Genomic DNA, 24,248 nt, shown 5'->3' with positions numbered 1-24,248 from the left:
AAAAAACTGCAGGATAAGCGACCCTCACGCAAAGCAACACATTCTTGGGTTTCTCCGTGGCAACAGGAATTCTGTGGTCCACCAAGGCTGGTTTGGAAGCCACTTCCATCCCACTGATGTATAATTGAGTTAAGAGGGACGTGTTTATACTTGGCTATCAGTGAAAATGTAGATTCCCTGTCAGACCAGAGGTCAGCAAAGCCTCTACAATGATATTTTCTCTACCACAGAGAGATAAAAAAAAAAACTTTGGTTGGGGAGTTGGGGGGGGGGGTTGTGCTTAGCTTTGAATGTTCCTTATGTGGGAACTCCTCTTCCTAAAATGAGTTTGATGGAGAGAGACAGTTATGGATGAAATCCTACCAACCCCAACTGGCAAAGACCATAAATGGAAATGGAGAAAGTGCCTGGGGTTTGAAGGTAGGGTGTGGCTAGAGAAAGTGCCTGGGGTTTGAAGGTAGGGTGTGGCTAGAGAAAGTGCCTGGGGTTTGAAGGTAGGGTGTGGCTAGAGAAAGTGCCTGGGGTTTGAAGGTAGGGTGTGGCTAGAAAAAGTGCCTGGGGTTTGAAGGTAGGGTGTGGCTAGAAAAAGTGCCTGGGGTTTGAAGGTAGGGTGTGGCTAGAAAAAGTGCCTGGGGTTTGAAGGTAGGGTGTGGCTAGAGAAAGTGCCTGGGGTTTGAAGGTAGGGTGTGGCTAGAGAAAGTGCCTGGGGTTTGAAGGTAGGGTGTGGCTAGAGAAAGTGCCTGGGGTTTAGGAAACGTACGAGACATTTTTCTCAGCCTCTTTTCCAGGGTCAGTGCACACCACATCCTGTTGAGGGCCCATGGGAGAGATCCAGTGTAAGATTAAGGATGAGGGGTACTCGTGACAAAGAGAAGTGGGGGTCACACCACCCTGACACGGACTGGGCACTAGTCTGGAGGCACACCACCCTGACACGGACTGGGCACTAGTCTGGAGGCACCCCACCCTGACACGGACTGGGCACTAGTCTGGAGGCACCCCACCCTGACACGGACTGGGCACACCACCCTGACACGGACTGGGCACTAGTCTGGAGGCACACCACCCTGACACGGAGTGGGCACTAGTCTGGAGGCACACCACCCTGACACGGACTGGGCACTAGTCTGGAGGGACGCCACCCTGACACGGACTGGGCACTAGTCTGGAGGGACGCCACCCTGACACGGACTGGGCACTAGTCTGGAGGCACACCACCCTGACACGGACTGGGCACTAGTCTGGAGGCACACCACCCTGACACGGGCTGGGCACTAGTCTGGAGGGACGCCACCCTGACACGGGCTGGGCACTAGTCTGGAGGCACCCCACCCTGACACGGACTGGGCACTAGTCTGGAGGGACGCCACCCTGACACGGACTGGGCACACCACCCTGACACGGACTGGGCACTAGTCTGGAGGGACGCCACCCTGACACGGACTGGGCACTAGTCTGGAGGGACGCCACCCTGACACGGACTGGGCACTAGTCTGGAGGGACGCCACCCTGACACGGACTGGGCACTAGTCTGGAGGCACCCCACCCTGACACGGACTGGGCACTAGTCTGGAGGCACACCACCCTGACACGGACTGGGCACACCACCCTGACACGGACTGGGCACTAGTCTGGAGGGACGCCACCCTGTGTGTCTGTGTATATTTGGGGGGGGGTTGATATGCTCAGCCGGCCCTCTGTTGTGCTGTATATGTAACCTCTGTTCAGGGGTCATGGAAGGGTCATTGAGCAGTTTGGAATGAGTACACCTGAAGGACCATGCTGAACAAGTATGGTGTGTGTGCCCTTGAACAAATAGCCTGTGCTGCTAATAAGTAAGTTTGATGGGGGCAAACGCGCCAATACAGAAATAACAAATTCCTGTAGTCCTGATAATATAATTAGATAGAATTGTGGGTATTCAGAGGTAAAATCCAACCCTGAACAACTAAACTAGTGTGGTGTTTTGCAGAGCTGTAGCCGCAGACACTATGAGTGAAGTAAAGACTATGCCAATCCCATTGTACACAGGCGACGTTCACAACTATGACTTGAATGCAATAGACTAGCTGTATGCAAATTCATCCAGCTGCTTTCAAAGAAGCTCGGCGGAACGAAGTTGAAAAATCAATAACAAGTCAACATGACTAGACTATCTAGGTGAAGTGTCCACACTAAAAGCGCTAGCCAAATGCCAGCTTCCGAGACTAGGAGCTTTGTTAGATCTCTGCCCAGGTATGGAGAGCCGGAAGGCCAAACAAAACAACAATCACAATATTCAAAGAATGGACCAGAACTGACAACTGAGGAATATTTCAGGATAACGCATTTAATTCAAAGTGTGGTCTTCTCCATGTTTCTCAGTCCCTCTCAATATCTAGGCTACTGTATATCCTGTCACATGACAGGAATTTCTAGGCCTACTGTTTACCATTAGGCACTAAACCAGCATATTTAGCTTAAGTATTTGTACTTACTTTGTCTGACTATTTTCGAAAAATGTGGCCAAATCAAAAATGTATTTTAAGTATGCATATTTTAAAGTATCTTCAAATATGCTGAACAAAAAAAACGCAACATGCAACAATTTCAAAGATTATACTGAGTTACAGTTCATATGAGGAAATCAGTCAATTGAAATAAATAAATTAGGCCCTAATCTATGGATTTCACATGACTGGAAATACAGCTATGCATCTGTTGGTCACAAACTGAAGGTCTCACAAAAGCCTCAGGATCACGTCATGGTATTTCTGTGCATTCAAATTGCCATCGATAAAATGCAATTGTGTTCGTTGTCCGTAGCTTATGCCTGCCAATACCATAACCCCACCTCCACCATGGGGCACTCTGTTCACAACATTGACATCAGCAAACCACTCACCCACACGACGGCATACACACGTAGTCTGTGGTTGTGAGGCCGGATGGACATACTGCCAAATTTTCTAAAACAACGTTGGTGGTTAAATGAACATTAAATTATCTGGCAACAACTCTGGTGGACATCAGCCAGCATGCCAATTGCACCCTCCCTCAAAACTTGAGACATCTGTAGCAGTGTGACAAAACTGCACATTTTAGAGTGGCCTTTTATTGTCCCCCAGCACAAGGTACACCTGTGTAATGATCATGCTGTTTAATCAGCTTCTTGATATGCCACACCTGTCAGGTGGATGGATTATCTTGGCAAAGAAGAAATGCTCATTAACAAGAATGTAAACAAATTTGTATTTAATTTATTATTTAAAAAAAAAATCAAATTTATTAAGTATTCACACCCCTGAGTCAATACTTTGTAGAAGCAACTTTGGCAGCGATTACAGCTGTGAGTCTTTCTGGGTAAGTCTAAGAGCTTTCCACACCTGGATTCAGCAACATTTGCAATTATTTTCAAAATTCTTCAAGTTCTGTCAAATTGAATGTTGATCATCGCGAGACAACCATTGCTTTGCCACATTTTTTGCAGTATTACTTTAATGCCTTGTTGCAAATAAGATGCACCATAAGGTCGCGCACAATTGGTCCAGCGTCATCCGGGTTAGGGGAGGGTTTGGCCGGTGGGGTTTTACTTGCTTGGCTCATCGCGCTCTAGCGACTCCTTGTGGCAGGCCGGGCGTCTGCAGGCTCAGTTGAACAGTGTTTCCTCCGACACATTGGTGTAGTTGGCTTCCGGTTAAGCAGGCGGGTGATAAGAAGAGCGGTTTGGCGGGTCATGTTTCGGACGACGCATGATTCGACCTTCGCTTCCCGAGCCCATTGGGGAGTTACAGCGATGAGACGAAATGGAAATTGGGGAGAAAAGGGGGTAAAAATTAAAAAAAATATTATTCACAGCTCGACTGAGGAACATTACAGATAATTGACTTTAATGATAATTGATAATTGACAGCCTGAATTTAAAATGGATTAAATTGAGATGTCACTGGCCCTACACACAATACCCCATAATTTTTACAAATAAAAAATGTAAAATCTGAAATGTCTTGAGTCATTAAATATTCAACCCCTTTGTTATGGCACGCCTAGGAGTAAAACCTTGCTAAACGAGTCACATAATAAGATGTAAGGACTCACTCTGTGTGTAATAATAGATTTCTGCATGATTTTTTAATGACTACCTCATCTCTTTACCCCACACATGCAATTATCTGTAAGGTTCCTCAGTCGAGCAGTGAATTTCAAACAAAACGACCAGGGAGGTTTTCCAATGCCTTGCAAAGAAGGGCACCTATTTGTAGATAAAAATGTATAGCCACTGTACATTTACATCATTTAGCAGACGCTCTTATCCAGAGCGACTTACAAATTGGTGCATTCACCTTATGATATCCAGTGGAACAACCACTTTACAATAGTACATCTATATCTTTTCTTTTGGGGGGGGGGGGGGGGGGGGGGGTAGAAGGATTACTTAATCCTATCCCTACATCTCATCCCTTGGACCAAACAGACCTGGGTACAAATAGCCCACATCTCAAATACCCCTAGGACCAAACAGACTTGAGTAAACAAAAATGCATGGAAGATGTATTTTCAAATACAAATATTTACACCTGTCTGTGTATTTGAGTATTTTTTTAAATACATGCCAATACTTTCCAAGTATATTTCCAAATACATTCCAATATTTTAACAATAATATCCAAATACTTACTTCGAAATTGTCTTTAAAAGTAATGGAAATAGAATGAAGTATTTAAGTCCCGTCAGGGACCAGACGAGTTCTCTCTGCTTACTTCAGATGTTAGTACGTCCTCTCAGGGACTATGATAATCGATTATGATCAAATCAGCTTCCTGTGAACACATGTTGTCGAGAAGAAACTTATGCCACATTCCCATGGATTAAAAAGACATGATAACTACCTCTGCTGAAATGAGTAGTGAAGTCTTGCTCTTCTCAGTATTCCCATAGCTGCAAACATCAAAACAAAGTGTGGGAGAACGTCATCACTTTCTAGTATAACGCTACTTGGTGCCGTTACTCGCAGTTACATTTTACCTTGTCAATTGTGCTGGAGAGCACTCATGGAACGAGGCTGGAGAGCACTCATGGAACGAGGCTGGAGAGCACTCATGGAACGAGGCTGGAGAGCACTCATGGAACGAGGCTGGAGAGCACTCATGGAACGAGGCTGGAGAGCACTCATGGAACGAGGCTGGAGAGCACTCATGGAACGAGGCTGGAGAGCACTCATGGAACGAGGCTGGAGAGCACTCATGGAACGAGGCTGGAGAGCACTCATGGAACGAGGCTGGAGAGCACTCAAGGAGTATAAGGAATGTTTGACGATGTGACTTTCATATGTATTCAGAACAGAAACTAACTTGTCAATAGTTACAGAAGTGCAGAACGCTGAATTTAGTTTCCATATTGGTATTTTATTTGGATCCCCATTACCGGTTGCAAAAGTAGCAGCAACTCTTCCTGGGGTCCACACAAAACATGACATAATACAGATAATTAATAGACAAGAACAGAACTACATACAACATTTTTTTTAAAGGCACACGTAGCCTACATATCAATGTATACACACAGACTATCTAGGTCAAATAGGGGAGAGGCGTTGTGCCGTGAGATGTTGCTTTATCTGTTTTTTTAAAAACCCTGTTTGCTGTTCAGCTGAGCAATATAAGATGGAAGGAAGTTCCATGCAATAAGGGCTCTATATAATACTGTACATTTTCTTGAATTTGTTCTGGATTTGGGGACTGTGAAAAGACCCCTGGTGGCATGTCTGGTGGGATAAGTGTGTGTGTCAGAGCTGTGTGTAAGTTGACTATGCAAACAATTAGGGATTTTCAACACAATGTTTCTTATAAAAATAAGTGATGCTGTCAGTCTCTCCTCAACTCTTAGCCAGAGAGACTGGCATGCATAGTATTTATATCAGCCCTCTGATTACAATGAAGAGCAAAACGTGGCACTCTGTTCTGGGCCAGCTGCAGCTTAACCTCTCTTGAGCAGGTGGGACGCTAGCCACGGTTCACACTATTCAACAGCCAGTGAAAAATCAGAGCGCCAAATTCAAAAAACCACAAAATGTCATAATTCAAAGTTCTCAAACAAAGGACTATTTTACACCATTTTTTAAAAAAAAGGTACACGTCTCCTTAATGTAACCACATTGTCCGATTTCAAAAAGGCTTTATGGCGAAACATAAAGTTAGATTATGTTAGGACAGTTCCAATACAAGAAAAAGCACACAGCCATTTTTCTAGCAAGGACAGGCGTCACAAAAACCAGAAAACCAGCTAAAATGATGCACTAACCTTTGACAATCTTCATCAGATGGCACTCCTAGGACATCATGTTACACAATACATGCATTTTTTGTTCGATCAAGTTCATATTTATATCCATAAACCCCATTTTACATTGGCGCGTGATGTTCAGAAAATATTTTTCCTCCAATACTGCTGGTGAATCAGCACAACAATTTACAAAAATACTTACCATAAACGTTGATAAAATATTAAACTGTTATTCAAAGAATTATAGATGAACATCTCCTTTATGCAAACGCTGTGACAGATTTCAAAAAAGCTTCACGAGGAAAGCACTCTGCTATAATCTGAGTACTGCGCTCAGAAAAATACACTAGGCGATACAGATACCCGCCATTTTGGAGTCATCTAAAATCATAAATAGCATTAGAAATATTCACTTACCTTTGATGATCATCAGAAGGCACTTCCAGGGATTCCCAGGTCCACAATAAATGTTGCTTTGTTCGATAAAGTCCATAATTTATGTCCAAATAGCTCCTTGTTGTTAGAGCGTTCAGTAAGCTACTCCAAGTGTAGGAAGCACGCAGAAAATGTCACGACAAAAAGTAAAAAAAGTTATATTTACGTTCGTTCAAACATGTCAAACGTTGTATAGCATCAATCTTTAGGGCTTTTATCACTTAGAACTTCAATAATATTCCATCCGAACGATTGCAATGTCTCGAAAAACGTTTTGGAACACAGCTAACTCTCACGTGAATGTGCACCAATGAACGCCAGTACCTTCCTGAGTCAACAACTTCCAACTTCCTCTGTTTGTTCTCTGTTCATCATAGACGCCTCAAACAACTTTCTAAAGACTGTTGACATCTAGTGGAAGCCTTAGGAAGTGCAAAATGAACCCTAAGTCACTGTGTGTTCAATAGGCAATGACTTGAAAGGACTACAAGCACCAGAATTCTCACTTCCTGGTTAGATTTTTCTCAGGTTTTTGCCTGCCATATGAGTTCTGTTATACTCACAGACAACATTCAAACAGTTTTAGAAACTTCAGAGTGTTTTCTATCCAAATCTACTAATAATATGCATATTCTAGTTCCTGGGCCCGAGTAGTAGGCCGTTTAATTTGGGTACGTTTTTCATCCGGCCGTGAAAATACTGCCCCCTACCCTAGAGAGGTTAACTAATGTCGGTCTTTCCTTGCAGCACTAGACCACATGACTGGACAATAATCAAGATAAGACAACACTAGAGCCTGCAGGACTTGCTTTTCGGAACGTGGTGTCAAAAAAGTTGAGCATCTCTTTAGTACCGACAGACTCCCCATCTTTACAACCATTGAATCTATATGTTTTGACCATGACAGTTTACAATCTAAGGTAATACCAAGTAATTTAGTCTCCTCAACTTGTTCAAAAGCCACACCATTCATTACCAGATTCAGCTGAGGTCTCGCACTTAAGGAATGATTTGTACCAAATACAATGCTATTAGTTTTAGAGATGTTCAGGACCAGTTTATTACTGGCCACCCATTCCAAAACAGACTGCAACTCTTTGTTAAGGGTTTCAGTGACTTCATTAGCTGTGGTTGCTGATGCGTATATGGTTGCATCATCAGAATACATGGACACACAGAATAGAGGGCCTAGAGAGCTGCCCTGCGGTACACCACACTTTACATGTTTGACATTAGAGAAGTTTCCATTACAAAAAAAAAAACAGTTCTATTGGATAGATAGCTCTGAATCCATGATATGGCAGAGGTTGAAAAGTCATACTTTTTTTTTTTTCAACAGGTTATGGTCAATAATATCAAAGGCTGCACTGAAATCTAACAGTCAATTTTCTTATAAATTTCTCCATACCCAGGGAGAAGGAGATATCATTGTTGTTGGTGAAGGAAGGCATGCGATGGAGATGCCCTCCAGCCTACGCTAGTCCGGTGTTTGGTTTGAGCTTTGCTGAGTTCACAAACAAACTCCTGCCTTTCCAAGTGCCAGTGGCACAGGGCTAGACCTTCTGCAGCCCATCCACCCTTCACTGTGAGCCTGTGTCCATGTAAACTTGCACCTGCAAAGTTCAACTTGGGCACACTATGAGTTAGGCCTAGGTCCTCTGGGTGCCAGCAGAAAGGATGAGGCACAGCCGAGAGGTTACTGCCGTGTGGAGGCCTAGAGGACTTCAACAGGCTAACAAGATGGCCACCTTCTGAATCATAAACATAAGGCTGCAACACTCAAGGAGACTCAAACTGCAGGATGTTGTTTCACATTCAAAAGTACAACTAGGCCTAGGGATGTGCATCGTTCCCTTTCCAGATGATTCAATACGTATCTAGATAAAATACAGGAACCATACATTTTAGTTTGAAACGAGTCGGTGCAATTAACGACACACTAACATTTGTTGCTGATGGAGCTCATGAGCTGGATCGTCTGAGCTGACTTCTCTCTCTCTCTGTGTGTGTGTGTGTGTGTGTGTGTGTGTGTGTGTGTCTGTGTCTGTGTCTGTGTCTGTGTCTGTGTCTGTGTCTGTGTGTGTGTGTGTGTGTGTGTGTGTGTGTGTGTAGGCACCTGAGCTGAGCCATACGGGAGACTTGGCATCTACCACTATCAGATTAGAGCCATAATGGAGACTAGACATCTACCACCCCACTACCAGATTAGAGCCATAATGGAGACTAGACATCTACCACCCCACTACCAGATTAGAGCCATAATGGAGACTAGACATCTACCACCCCACTACCAGATTAGAGCCATAATGGAGACTAGACATCTACCACCCCACTACCAGATTAGAGCCATAATGGAGACTAGACATCTACCACCCCACTACCAGATTAGAGCCATAATGGAGACTAGACATCTACCACCCCACTACCAGATTAGAGCCATAATGGAGACTAGACATCTACCACCCCACTACCAGATTAGAGCCATAATGGAGACTAGACATCTACCACCCCACTACCAGATTAGAGCCATAATGGAGACTAGACATCTACCACCCCACTACCAGATTAGAGCCATAATGGAGACTAGACATCTACCACCCCACTACCAGATTAGAGCCATAAGGGAGACTAGACATCTACCACTACCAGATTAGAGCCATAAGGGAGACTAGACATCTACCACTACCAGATTAAAGCCATAATGGAGACTAGACATCTACCACTACCAGATTAGAGCCATAATGGAGACTAGACATCTACCACTACCAGATTAGAGCCATAATGGAGACTAGACATCTACCACTACCAGATTAGAGCCATAATGGAGACTAGACATCTACCACTATCAGATTAGAGCCATAAGGGAGACTAGACATCTACCACCCCACTACCAGATTAGAGCCATAATGGAGACTAGACATCTACCACTATCAGATTAGAGCCATAATGGAGACATCTACCATCCCACTACCACTATCAGATTAGAGCCTTAAAGGAGACTAGACATCTACCACCCACTACCAGATTAGAGCCATAATGGAGACATCTACCACCCCACTACCACTATCAGATTAGAGCCATAATGGAGACATCTACCACCCCACTACCACTATCAGATTAGATTAGAGCCATAATGGAGACTAGACATCTACCACCCCACTACCACTATCAGATTAGAGCCATAAAGGAGACTAGACATCTACCACTATCAGATTAGAGCCATAATGGAGACCACTATCAGATTAGAGCCTGTCTAGTCACCACCCCACTACCACTATCAGATTAGAGCCATAATGGAGACTAGACATCTACCACCCCACTACCACTATCAGATTAGAGCCATAAAGGAGACTAGACATCTACCACCCACTACCAGATTAGAGCCATAATGGAGACATCTACCACCCCACTACCACTATCAGATTAGAGCCATAATGGAGACATCTACCACCCCACTACCACTATCAGATTAGAGCCATAATGGAGACCACTATCAGATTAGAGCCTGTCTAGTCACCACCCCACTACCACTATCAGATTAGAGCCATAATGGAGACTAGACATCTACCACCCCACTACCACTATCAGATTAGAGCCATAAAGGAGACTAGACATCTACCACCCACTACCAGATTAGAGCCATAATGGAGACATCTACCACCCCACTACCACTATCAGATTAGAGCCATAATGGAGACCACTATCAGATTAGAGCCTGTCTAGTCACCACCCCACTACCACTATCAGATTAGAGCCATAATGGAGACTAGACATCTACCACCCCACTACCACTATCAGATTAGAGCCATAATGGAGACTAGACATCTACCACCCCACTACCACTATCAGATTAGAGCCATAATGGAGACATCTACCACCCCACTACCACTATCAGATTAGAGCCATAATGGAGACATCTACCACCCCACTACCACTATCAGATTAGAGCCATAATGGAGACATCTAACACCCCACTACCACTATCAGATTAGAGCCATAATGGAGACATCTAACACCCCACTACCACTATCAGATTAGAGCCATAATGGAGACATCTACCACCCCACTACCACTATCAGATTAGAGCCATAATGGAGACATCTAACACCCCACTACCACTATCAGATTAAAGGGGGGCAAATGTAGCATATTTTTGTTTCTGAAATCACCAGCACTCACTAATTAACTTGTCATTTTTGCAGATTAAGTGTTTAGGATAGTAATGTAGCAATATTTATTGTTTACAAATTAGCTATGACAAAGCCACAACTTTGGAATTCACCCCCGTCTGTCGTCGTCAGGCAATTGTATGCAACGTTCAGCAGGTACAGCCAGATGAGTTATCTCCGGTACCTTACTTTGAACAAATTCAACAGCGCATAGATAACAACCTAGCAAATCACAAAAAGTTGTCACTCAACTAATAAAGCCCAATACCACACAAGCCATTTGAAGATGTGCAGGATCAGGAACAGACTCCTACCTCGTGTTGGTCAGCGTGCAAAGCTGGGGAGACAGTGCACAGTTTGACAAGGCTACTGATATTGCCTGGGGTTGTTCAGCATGTAAAACTATTTGTAGACTAATGACTTAAGACAGGTACATGCAGTTTGACACCGAAGGAGAGAGGACACATCAGTTATCATAAAAGATTCAGAAGCCAGAAAGAATATAATTGCTAAAAAAAAAAAAAAAGATAAATCAAATCAAACTTTGTCACAGACGCCGAATACAACAAGTGTAGACCTTAACGTGAAATGCTTACTTACTACAAGTCCTTAACCAACAGTGCAGTTCAAGAAGAGTTAAGAAAATATTTACCAAATAAACTAAAAAAAATGATTAAAATAAAATGACAATACAAAATAAGTTACAAACAACTATTTGGATTTGGAGCACGTAAAATGTCAGCCATCCACTCCGGTGCCATTAAGTTTGAATCTAATTTCTGACCAATGCATTCTACATTTGCATTGGTTTGGGATCCGATGCACTTGCATCTTAAACATTGGGGGAAAAATCTGTGAATTGTTACATCCCTACTTACAGTTGAAGTCGGAAGTTTACATACACCTTAGCCAAATACATTTAAAGTCCATTTTTCACAATTACTGACATTTAATCCTAGTAAAAATTCCCTGTCTCAGTTCAGTTAGGATCACCACTTTATTTTAAGAATGTGAAATGTCAGAATAATAGTAGAGAGAATTATTTATTTCAGCTTTTATTTCTTTCATCACATTCCCAGTGGGTCAGAAGTTTACATACACTCAATTAGTATTGCCTTTAAAATTGCTTAACTTGGGTCAAACATTTCGGGAAGCCTTCCACAAGCTTCCTATAATAAGTTCGGTGAATTTTGGCTCATTCCGCCTGACAGAGCTGGTGTAACAGAGTCAGGTTTGTAGAGCTCCTTGCTCACACACGCTTTTTCAGTTCTGCCCACAGGTCAGGGCTTTGTGATGGCCACTCCAATACCTTGACTTTGTTGTCCTTAAGCCATTTTGCCACAACTTTGGAAGTATGCTTGGGGTCATTGTCCATTTGGAAGACCCATTTGCGACCAAGCTTTAACTTCCTGACTGATGTATTGAGATGTTGCTTCAATATATCCACATAACTTCCCTTCCTTATGATGCCATCTATTTTGTGAAGTGCAACAGTCCCTCCTGCAGCAAAGCACCCCCACAACATGATGCTGCCACCCCCGTCCTTCACGGTTGGGATGGTGTTCTTCGGCTTGCAAGCCTCCCCCTTTTTCCTCCAAACATAACGATGGTCAGTATGGCCAAACAGTTCTATTTTTGTTTCATCAAACCAGAGGACACATTTCTCAAAAAGGTATGATCTTCGTCCCCATGTGCAGTTGCAAACCGTAGTCTTGACTTTTTTATGGCGGTTTTGGAGCAGTGGCTTCTTCCTTGCTGAGCGGCCTTTCAGGTTATGTCGATATAGAACTCATTTTACTGTGGATATAGATACTTTTGTACCTGTTTCCACCAGCATCTTCACAAGGTCCTTTGCTGTTGTTCTGGGACTGATTTGCACTTTTCGCACTAAAGTACATTAATCTCTAGGAGACAGAACGCGTCTCCTTCCTGAGCGGTATGACGGCTGCGTGGTCCCATGGTATTTATACTTGCGTACTATTGTTTGTACAGATGAACGTGGTACCTTCAGGCGTTTGGAAATTGCTCCCAAGGATGAACCAGACTTGTGGAGGTTTACAATTTTCTTGGCTGATTTCTTTTGATTTTCCCATGATGTCAAGCAAAGAGGCACTGAGTTTGAAGGTAGGCCTTGAAATACATCCACAGGTACACCTCCAATTGACTCAAATGATGTCAATTAGCCTATCAGAAGCTTCTAAAGCCATGACATCATTTTCTGGAATTTTCCAAGCTGTTTAAAGGCACAGTCAACTTAGTGTATGTAAACTTCTGACCCACTGGAATTGTGATACAGTGAATTATAAGTGAAATAATCTGTCTGTAAACAATTGTTGGAAAAATTACTTGTGTCATGCACAAAGTGCATGTCCTAACCGACTTGCCAAAACTATAGTTTGTTAACAAGAAATTTGTGGAGTGGTTGAAAAACGAGTTTTAACGTCTCCAACCTAAGTGTATGTAAAACTTCTGACTTCAACTGTATAAGCCTACATCAGTGTAAGAATCAACGCAATAAATGGGTGATTAACATCACATGCCAACATCAAGAATAGCTTGTGTGGCTAATCCTTCATCAAACAGGCTGATTTGATCTTTCCTGAGTCCTGCACCTCCTTGATGTACTCACCACATCATAGCCGGTAGGCGCTCTGTTTCGCGAGGCCACCACCCCCACGCCAGTGATGGGGTCCATGGGCAACTCCGGCAGTGCGTCTGAAAGTTCCCGAACCTCAGGCATCGTGGGAGAGTTCTGGGGAAGGAAGAAACACAGCTAGGGTTCAGTGCCTCTAGAACGGTCTGATTGGGTTGAAAAAGTTAAGCGAAAACAGGTCTAATGTAAAAAGTTGCCCCTAAACACAGGTCTATGGTTATGGACCCAGTGCTAATGACTGATAGCAAGACACACTGTCTGTGGTTAAAGATTATAGCAAGGGATCTCCAACCTTTTCTAGCATGAGGGCTACTTTAAAAATTATGAAACATGTAACGAGCTACTCATAAAATGTTTTCCTAGCTTTTAAAATAGGCAGTCTTTGTATTTTCCAGAATTACCTTCTGTTTCTACTCTCAATTTTACAATTATTCATAAGAGAACTAAAATGTGACGTCCATGTCAATGGTTAAATCACATCCAAAGACAATTTTTAAATAAAATTATAAAAAAATATATACATTTCTTCTTAAGAAGGTTTTGTGAATCTGGGCCCAGGAAGCTGAAACATGGCCCGAGTCAGTCTACCTGCCATTACCATTATGAAGATCAACCCCAGAATAAATTACCAAGAGGCAAGTTAATAAAACTAAACCAAAATAGCCTACTTTTGGAGTGTTGAGCCAGCAGGTTCATAGAATGATGATCCCATCTTACATTAAAACCTCTTATAGAGACCCCTTAACACGCGAATCCCATAGCGGGATCGATTTGACAACAGCCAGTGAAATAGCAGAGCGCCAAATTCAAAACAACAAAAATCTCATAATTCAAATTTCTCACACATACAAGTATTATACACCATTTTAAAGATAAGATTCTCCTTAATCCAACCACCGTGTCCGATTTCAAAAAGGCTTTACGGTGAAAGCATAGCATTAGATTATGTTAGGACAGCACCTAAACAAGAAAAAACACAGCCATTTTCCAAGCAAGGAGAGGCGTCACAAAAAACAGAAATACAGCTAAAATGAATCACTAACCTTTGATTATCTTCATCAGATGGCACTCATAGGACTTCATGTTACACAATACATGCATGTTTTGTTCGATAAAGTTAATATTTATATCCAAAAATCTCAGTTTACACTGGCGCATAATGTTCAGTAATGTTTTGCCTCCAAAACCACCGGTGATTTTGCAGAGAGCCACATCAATTTACAGAAATACTTATCATAAACTTTGACAAAATATACAGGTGTTATGCACAGAATTATAGATACACTTCTCCTTAATGCAACCGCTGTGTCAGATTTCAAAAAAGCTTCACGGCGAAAGCACACTTTGCAATAATCTGAGTACGGCGCTCAGACAACAACAGCAAGCCAAACAGACACCCGCCATGTTGGAGTCAACAAAACTCTGAAATAGTATGATAAATATTCACTTACCTTTGATGATCTTCATCAGAATGCACTCCCAGGAATCTCAGTTCAACAATAAATGTTTGTTTTGTTCGATAAAGTTCATCTTTATGTCCAAATACCTCCATTTTGTTTGCATGTTAGGTTCACTATTCCAGGCGCGCGCTTGCTAAGTCCAGACGAAAAGTCAAAAAGGTTATACTACAGTTTGTAGAATCATGTCAAACGATGTATAGAATCAATCTTTAGGATGTTTTTAACATAAATCTTCAATAAAATTCCAACCGGACGATTCCTTTCTCTTTAGGAATGAAGATGAACTCAGCTCGCTCCCAAGGCTGCGCGCGTGACTGAACTCATGCCTTATCCTGGGACACCTGGTTGAGTCAGCTCTTGTTCTCTCCCCAGTCACAGTAAAAGCATGAAACAAGGTTCTAAAGACTGTTGACATTAGTGGAAGCCTTAGGAAGTGAAACATGATCCCGTTAACACTATGTTGGATAGGGAACCACTCGAAAAACTACAAGCCTCAGATTTTCCACTTCCTGGTTGGATTTTTCTCAGGTTTTTGCCTGCCATATGAGTTCTGTTATATTCACAGACGTCATTCAAACAGTTTTAGAAACTTCAATGTTTTCTATCCAAATCTACTAATATAATAATATGCATATCCTACCTTCTGGGCCCAAGTAGCAGGCAGTTTAATTTGGGCACGTTTTTCATCCGGACGTGAAAATACTGCCCCCTATCCCTAAGACGTTTTAAAGGGATTGGAATTAGCCTACTGTTACACCAGGCAGTGACTCATTATACAGTGCCTTCAGAAAGTGTTTACACCCTTATTGACTTATTCCACATTGTTATGTTACAGCCTGATTGTATTAAAATAGATTTTTGTTTCTCACCCATCTACACACAATACCCCATAATGACAGAGTGAACATATTTAGAATCACGTTTGGCAGCAATGGATTGTACAATATTTACCCATTATTATTTTCAAAATTCTTCAAGCTCTGTCAAAATTGATTGTTGATCATTGCTAGACAACGATTTTCAAGTATTGCCATATATTTTCAAGCAGATTTAAGTCAAAACTGTAACTGAGACACCCAGGAACATTCACTGTCTTCTTGGTAAGCAACTCCAGTGTCGATTTGGCCTTATGTTTTAGGTTATTGTACTGCTGAAAGGTGAATTCATCTCCCAGTGTCTGGTGGAAAGCAGACTGAACCTGGTTATTGTCCTGCTGAGAGGTGAATTCATCTCCCAGTGTCTGGTGGAAAGCAGACTGAACCTGGTTATTGTCCTGCTGAGAGGTGAATTCATCTCCCAGTGTCTGGTGGAAAGCAGACTGAACCTGGTTATTGTCCTGCTGAGAGGTGAATTCATCTCCCAGTGTCTGGTGGAAAGCAGACTGAACCTGGTTATTGTACTGCTGAGAGGTGAATTCATCTCCCAGTGTCTAGTGGAAAGCAGACTGAACCTGGTTACTGTACTGCTGAGAGGTGAATTCATCTCCCAGTGTCTAGTGGAAAGCAGACTGAACCTGGTTATTGTACTGCTGAGAGGTGAATTCATCTCCCAGTGTCTGGTGGAAAGCAGACTGAACCTGGTTTTCCTCTAGGATTTAGCCTGTGCTAAGCTCTATTATGTTTCTTTTTTATCCTGAAAAGCTCCCCAGTCCTTAACAATTAAAAGCATACCCATAACATGATGCAGCCACCACTATGCTTGAAAATATGGAGAGTGGTACTCAGTAATGTGTTGTATTTGCCCCAAAGATAACACTTTGTATTCAGGACAGAAAGTGAAATGCTTTGCCACATTTTCTGCAGTATTACTTTAGTGCCTTGTTGCAAACAGGATGGATGTTTTGGAATATTTTTTATCCTGTATAAGTTTCCTTCTTTTCACTCTGTCAATTAGGTTAGTATTGTGGTTTAACTATAATGTTGTTGATCCATCCTAATTGTTTTCCTATCACAGCCATTAAACTCAGTAACTGTTTTAAAGTCACCATTGGCCTCACAGTGAATTACTGGAGCGGTTTCCTTCCTCTCTGGCAACTGAGTTAGGAAGGATGCATGCATATTTGTAGTGACTGGGTGTTTTGATACATCATCCAAAGTGTAATTAATAACTTCACCATGCTCAAAGGGATATTCAATGTCTGCTTTTTATTTTTTACCCATCTACCAATAGGTGCCCTTCTTTGCGAGGCATTGGAAAACCTCCTTGGTCTTTGTTGTTGAATCTGTGCTTGAAATTCACTGCTCGACCTTACCTTACATATGTGTGGGGTACAAAGATGAGGTAGTCAAAATCATGTTTAACACTATTATTGGCCTGCAACTTATATCACTTGGTAAGCACATGTTTACTCCTCAACTTATTTAGACTTGCCATAACAAAGGGATTGAATACTTATTGACTCAAGACATCAAAGGCTTTTAATTTCTAATTAATTTGTACGAATTTTGAAAACCTCTACTTTGACGTTATGGGGGTATTGTGTGTAGGCCAGCCAGTGACAAATCTAAATGTAATCAATTTTAAATTCAGCCTGTAAAACAACAAAATGTAGAAAAAGGCAATGGGTGTGCTGTGCATACTTTCTGAAGTCACTTCGAAAGCATTCTGAAACGATAAAAACTACCAAAAAAATATTTGGATCACACTATTCTCTCTGCTTCTCCTCAATTCAGCAGACTGCAAAAGACAGGTATCAAACCGAGAGAAATTTGATCCAAAAATCATATAAATCTTTGGCCTCAACAGTCCGCACTGACAAATAGATCACTGAGGCCCTTACACAAACTGCGCCCTTCCTCTGTGCAGACCACAGAATCCCACAGCCTCATTCCTAATCTGACCTCATACAACAAAATAAAACTTCGACAGCACCTCAGAAACAACGAATAGAACAATCAATCCCCTGTTCCAGACAGGTACCTAATCCACTAGAGCCAAACAGCACCTGAACATGTTTGAACATCTCACCAGTTGCAGACACAACAGTGCAACAAATATGAGTAGGAGGGGACAGGATACTAGTTTTGACCTTGTCAGCAGAGAAGAGCTCAGTTTCACAGAGAAGATGTGGCGTGATTATGACTATTTACCACTGCCTCATAGACAAGACCAGCAGGATTTCACTGATGTCTACCTGAAAGCAAACGTGATCAAAATGCTAGTTAACAAACAAGACAAAAATGTTAGGCTACACGGATTGTTGGAGAAACAACATTGGTCATGACATGTATTAAGGAAAAGCTGATTCCAATGCTCTGGACAGAAATGATTCAGGAGGTAAAAAGGGTAACCTGGCCTCCTTAATAACAAACAGAATCAGATTGCTTTGTAAAGAATTAGAGATTGCAAAGAACACTGCCTCCAACAGCGCAGCAAAAAAAAGGGTTCCACTGATTCCCAGATAGGACATGGAATGGAGAACCTGACCTGGCAGTATGGGTGTGACGGTTTAAACGTTAAAAAGTTTCATCTCTCCCCACATTTAAAACAGTGCCGATATCACACAACTACCACTAACAGACAGGGCTCTAAAGTACGATAAAATATACTCCTGGGCGACCAGGAGTTTTATTTTGGGAGTACTGACGCCCGTAGGCACTCCATTTCGTTGCGTCGGATGTCCTGCATTTCAATGGCGACGTCCACAACTGAGTGGAAACGCAACGGAGGTTGAAGGCTGCGTTGCGAGACGGACGCTGCATACTTACATTTTGTTCCCTTCATCTTCAGTCCAGCCAGAGCCCTTTGAAGAACAGGTACATACCACAGAAGAAAAATAATGTGGTTTTCGGTGATGGCTTTACGGGGTAGCTAGCAACTTGTAAACAGTTACCCATTCCTATACGAGTACTAGTGTATTTTAATAGTAATGTTAAAAAATAATACACATTGGCCGTTCAGCCAATTATACTGGCCATTGCCTCCCGTTTAAGTTTATTTTACATTCATAAACCATGTCATGGGCCTTTCTAAAAAAATCTAATTGTATTTGTCACATGAGTCGAATCCAACAGGTTACAGTGAAATGCGTACTTACAAGCCCTTATTAACCAACAATGCAGTTAAGAAAAGCTACTCGCCCCATCGACTTTGTTAACCATTTATTTAAACTTTGTTCAGTCACGTTACCTCGTTGGCTAGCTAGCTAACAACCTAGCTACTTTACCAGTGTATCCAAACATCTGGGGGCACACAGAGAAGGGAAAGGGGATTGCTTCTTCAGGAGATCAATGATCATAGCAATGAATGAATGACTGATCTCTTGCATGTCATCACTCACAAACAAGCTTTTTTAAAAAGGGACAGTGTTCAATTTTCAATGACCTGCATCACAATAGGAAAAATAGTGCTTTTATACAATGTAGAAACCTAATATGACATTTCAATGACAGACATCCGTATCAACATTTTAGCTTTTATAGTAAACAAATATACTTTTTGTGAGTTTAATCTTGGTGGGCAGGCTTTTATAGTAAACTAATATATTTTTTAAGTGTTACATATTCGTTTTTGGGGCACAACACGTGCTGTAAAAGTAGCCTAGATCGAATTCATATAGGCTGTATCTCAATCAATTAAAATATATATTTTCTGTTTCTCCTAAATTTCATGTGGTTTTCATAACTAAGTTAGGAGCATCATTGCTCCCAATATTTATTTTTCATTTAAAGCCCTGCGAACAGGTCCCGATCATCATCATCGTAAAGGGAAAAAATGTCAACAAATAGGTCTACCTAACGCAACAACACTGTAACGTTAGTAAGAGGGGATATGCATCTTTCTAGTTATCTGCCACAGATATAAAGTTCTCTGTGTGCATCGTGGTTAACTGTTGGGGGGGGAAAATACACTGATTACAGAAATCATTGCAGTTGATATGCAGCCATTGTGAGTTGAGGTCATTTGCTAAATGAAGGACTGCATGTGCCATTTGAGCTGCGACTCGCGCTACTGAAACAAGTGTGTCTTCCTCATCAATATCACTGTGTACCGTTTACTCACTTTTCAACAGGTTGTTATTAGCCTTCATAAATGAGAGTTGAGACAAAAACAGTATCAGAAAGCAAGAATTAATCCCCTTTTAAAATCAGTAGATAACCACATTTGGTGGTTTCTTTTGCCCTGTGTTTGATTTGTGAGTTTAGTCTTGGTGGGCAGTCTTTTGTTAAACATGAAACAAAGTAGGCTCCTTGACCAATGAAAACGGTATTTGCCTTCAAAACATTTTTGCTGCATATTTCAGTCTGGAACCTGTCTAGGTTTAGAGGGGGGGGGGGGGGGGGGGGGGGGGGTTGTCACCTACTCTGAAAACGCCCAACACTAGAGCAGTTTGCAAAAAAAAAATGCCAAAAATATTCACAAACTGCAACTCTTAGTTAGAACACCTATTTCCCTACTTTGATCAACCAGTACATTCTTAATTGGAGTTAAAGCTGTGGTGATTTGGTAGAAATGTAGCTCGTCTACAGTTTAGTTTGTGTATCCCATCATTTCTGTAGACCTAATGGGAGCTTGGGTTTGTAGAGGGAGTGGTCCGATCCAAACTGACTGAGACACGTAACGGAGGGAAAAGAGAATGTAGGGAGAAGAACTGTGATCACTTGGCTAGGTTTATTTTATGTCAGTTGTCAAAGCAGTTTCCAGATGCACAAGCCTACTGCATGACTATGGTAGTACTTCACACCCCCCCCCCCCCCCCCCCCCCCCCCCCTGCTGTCATTCCAGGCAATAGGATTTCACATACTTTATTTATGTTGGATTTTCTCCTTTGTCCTCTCTTTTTAAGTGGGCTGAATATTGAGACTTGGGGGACATCAAAACATAGCAGCATATTAATGAGAGCTGAACTCTTTGGAGTTTGCACGGAGCAGGCAACACTCTGGAGGCTACCTAGGCAACCGGGCCCTCCCGCCTGGCATCTCCTTGGCTACCCGGCTCCCTTGCCAAAACAACTGACATAAAGGGGCTGTGTCAACTCGGTGAGGTAAACAGAAGCAGTTTGAGGCAAAGGGAATGACTGATGTGAAATGTATACCACAGGTTTAGGAGGGGACAGAACCCCCCCCCCCCCCCCCCCCAAGTCACTGGAGTTGAAGCAGCTGATGGTGACAGGCTAGAGTCAGAGCAACCTGACAGTGACACAGATATATTAGGCTACTGTACAACCAGTTAACTCACTCATTCACAGAACCAGGAGAAGCCGGACATCATAGTCGTACACACAAGCATGTGCCTAAACGGCGACAACAAATGCATAGTGCCTGGTATAGCATGTAGGAATCCAGCATTTGTCAACAGCAGAGATTAGGTGGGTCGCTGGACTAGCCAAGAAGCGCAAATGCACAACTCACCCATACATGCACAAGCAGGGTGGTCCGGCTAGGGTCACCACACATTACACTGTTGTTCACTATGTACATACCACTCACATGCGTGGCTTCTAATGGGGCGAAGCAGGTCCACACCGAGCAGAGTCCTATCTGAATTCCTCTTGTGAAAAAAGACATTGCTAAGGAGACAGAGAGGAACACGACTGCCAAGATTGCAGAGACCATCCAGGCGCTGTATCTCTGCTTACAGTAACATGAGCTGAACAGCAAGTGAACACACTTGACTCACACAGACACACTGACAGAGAGCCTGGAATGTGTCATTAACAGGCCTTGATTAGTTTGAGGGCAAGGACAGTTAAAACAGAGTAGGTAGCAAGTTAGTCAGCTTGCATTAGGCTAGCTTTGGTCCTCACACGAAGAAAACAAAACAGCCTACATACCCTAATACAGTAGGACTTTCCCCAACAATTGGCTTCCTTGCCCCCTTTTCTGAAGAGAAACTCAAAACAAACATCAATTTAAGTGTTAAGTCAACTGCTTGGGCAAATGTAGTAAAAGGAAACTACCCAAATGTTATGCTCCCACAGCAGGTATGTGAAATCATGGGTCACTTCCTAAATACACAGGTTCTCATTTAGCTCAAAGCAGGTATGTGAAATCATGGGTCACTTCCTCAAGAACCAGGTCCTCCTCTCTCATCTTACTGAAATTAACATAAAGAAAACTACCGCACGCAAGATGGAAGGCGAGGCATACCAAAATGTCTCAGCATTCCAAACGAAAAGGCCTAGGCTACCAACACATCTTAATTGAAGGTAGTGGCTACTTTGTTTAAAATCTGTATATTGAGGTCTTTCAATTTGTAACTCGTTTATTTACCCATTTGTAATCCCGGACAATGACAGACCAGACGCACAACTTCCTCTCCCTTCATGTAAGAACCATGTCTGAGGCTAAATCCAATGAATTGCTGAACAAGTGTCAGCTAAAATTAGCAAATTCCATCATCAGATTGTAATTACTTTTCTGCACAGAGATGGTTCTCAAGCATTTAGCCTTGCCTACCTCATGTAGGACAAGTTAACACCTACACCCCAGTAAAGATGATCAAATGATGATCAAACCTTTCAAGCCAAACAAATCCAGCAACAACATCCCAGAACAAATTAATATAGTAAGAAAGTTACAGTAGCTTACTACTACCCACAGTATGTAACTTGGCCTTCTGTACGCCTTGGTATTGGCAGAGCACCAAGCACTGACTACAGAAACCAGACCAAAAACGAATTTACCAACTTGCGAATTAAATGACTCCAATTTGGCTATTACATTTTAATGCTTACAAAACTGTTTACAAAATGTGACAATCACGTTCAATAGGCCTAGATAGGAAGAAGTATGTATTTCTGTTTTAAAGTTAGGTGGCTGATACAAAGAGTTTGAGACTAAACTGCAATTTATACTTATCTGTAGACTCACGTTATTCAGAGTAAATGCCTGCGTCTCTTGGCTGTTTAATACTTTATCTGAAGCCTCTAAACAATATTCTGAGTGACTGAATGCCATGCAAAGGAATACCATTATAGCTAATCTATATACACTTTCTTGCCAACAAATAGGCACAACATTGCAGAATACCTTGCCTGGTGTTCATGAGAGTAAATATCTCCATTGGGTGTAGCCAGCACAATTTCCTTGGATAAAAATACTAATGTTGTATGACTGAATGGACTGTGTAGGAAACTAGCTAAATAAGTGGCCTGCTGTGTTGACTGGGACCTAGCCTACCTACAAACCTAGCTAGCTAGCTTCCTCCAACTAAATAGTTAAGTTCATTAGCTAGGTAACGTTAGTAAATATGCTGCTGTGCGAAAGACATACGCTACTAACTAGCAGCTAAGTTACTCTTTGGTTTAGCGTTGGTAAGAGAATGCTAGCTAGCTGATTATGTGAGTCCTTGACATTGCCACATAGCTAACGTTAGCAAAACATCGGCAGGCAGCTAACGAACACAGCCAGTGCTCTGGCATGCTAGCTATTTAGCTAACGTTTCAATCATATTTCTAACTTAACTAGGTAACTAAAGTCGATTAAATAACAAAAACGGCTTGCCATATTATGGTAACAGTAGAACTGGCAATTGAGTTAGTAAACAAAGCTAGCAAGCTAACGAACGTTAGCATCTTTCGCTCCAAAAAAGAAAGACAACGAATCCTTGGTAGTTAGCATGCACCATCAATAGCTAGTTACGTTAGCAGGTTAATTATGCAAAGGAAATGAGCAACAACAATACAATCCATATCTATTACTCCAAATGTGTCATCATCTCGTTAAATCTCGTATAGACTTAACTGTTACTCGCGGCACAGTGTCCCTCCTTTTCAGACAAAAACAGCTTTTCATGACCACAGAAGCAGCAGGGGCTAGTAGTAGTACTACAAGCCGCGGTCTCGTTTGAGGCCACCGCGGAGAGAGAATCGACAGAGGCGAGATGCAACCTTCGCACAGAGAGGACAGCAGATTCTAGCTAGTTTGGTAGCTAAGCTAACGAGCTAGTTTGCATGCTAACTAATCGATTTCTTACCTAGTGAGGCCAACAATTATGATTTTTTTTTTTTTAGACTTCTTATCTTCTTTTCCTCTTCTCCCCTTTTTCGGAGTTACAGCCGCAAGAAATGCATCCTTTCTGGGATGTTAGCTAATCCCCAACGAGTTGATTTACTGAGCATTTAGGTGACTGAGATTATAGCTAGCGGATTCTAATAGCTGCCATTTGTAGACATTGCAGTGAGAGAATGAGGGAGTGTACCAAGGCAGAAGTGATATGGTAATGCCCCCCTCCCTGCTCATGTTTGTTTTGTTTTGTTTTGTGACTGACATATCAACAGTGCATGTAGTTAAGAACTATACATGAGCCCGCTATGAATTCTTTGCTTCT

General features: G+C 42.2%; 1 protein-coding gene across 3 annotated transcripts in view; it reads right to left on the bottom strand.

Annotated features, from left to right (window-relative positions):
• The window catches only part of mvb12ba (multivesicular body subunit 12Ba), a 43,279-nt gene extending 19,349 nt beyond the window's left edge, over nucleotides 1–23,930 (bottom strand). The window contains exons 1-2 of one of the 3 annotated variants that reach the window (XM_029710489.1): nucleotides 23,895–23,930; nucleotides 13,495–13,617 (exon numbers count right to left, since the gene is read on the bottom strand). In XM_029710489.1, coding sequence (XP_029566349.1) covers nucleotides 13,495–13,605 — 111 coding nt within the window. In that variant the 5' untranslated portion in view covers nucleotides 13,606–13,617; nucleotides 23,895–23,930. Of the gene's footprint in view, nucleotides 1–13,494; nucleotides 13,618–21,399; nucleotides 23,494–23,662; nucleotides 23,836–23,894 lie in introns of those variants that run through there. The other 2 variants (XM_029710488.1, XM_029710490.1) reach the window with 2 other exon arrangements.
• Nucleotides 23,931–24,248: the final 318 nt, after the last annotated feature.

This window comes from Salmo trutta, chromosome 23 (genome assembly GCF_901001165.1).
Source record: "Salmo trutta chromosome 23, fSalTru1.1, whole genome shotgun sequence".
Taxonomy (NCBI): Eukaryota; Metazoa; Chordata; class Actinopteri; order Salmoniformes; family Salmonidae; genus Salmo; species Salmo trutta.
Note: the sequence above shows the minus strand (reverse complement) of the source record. Positions and strands in the feature narration are given on the sequence as shown.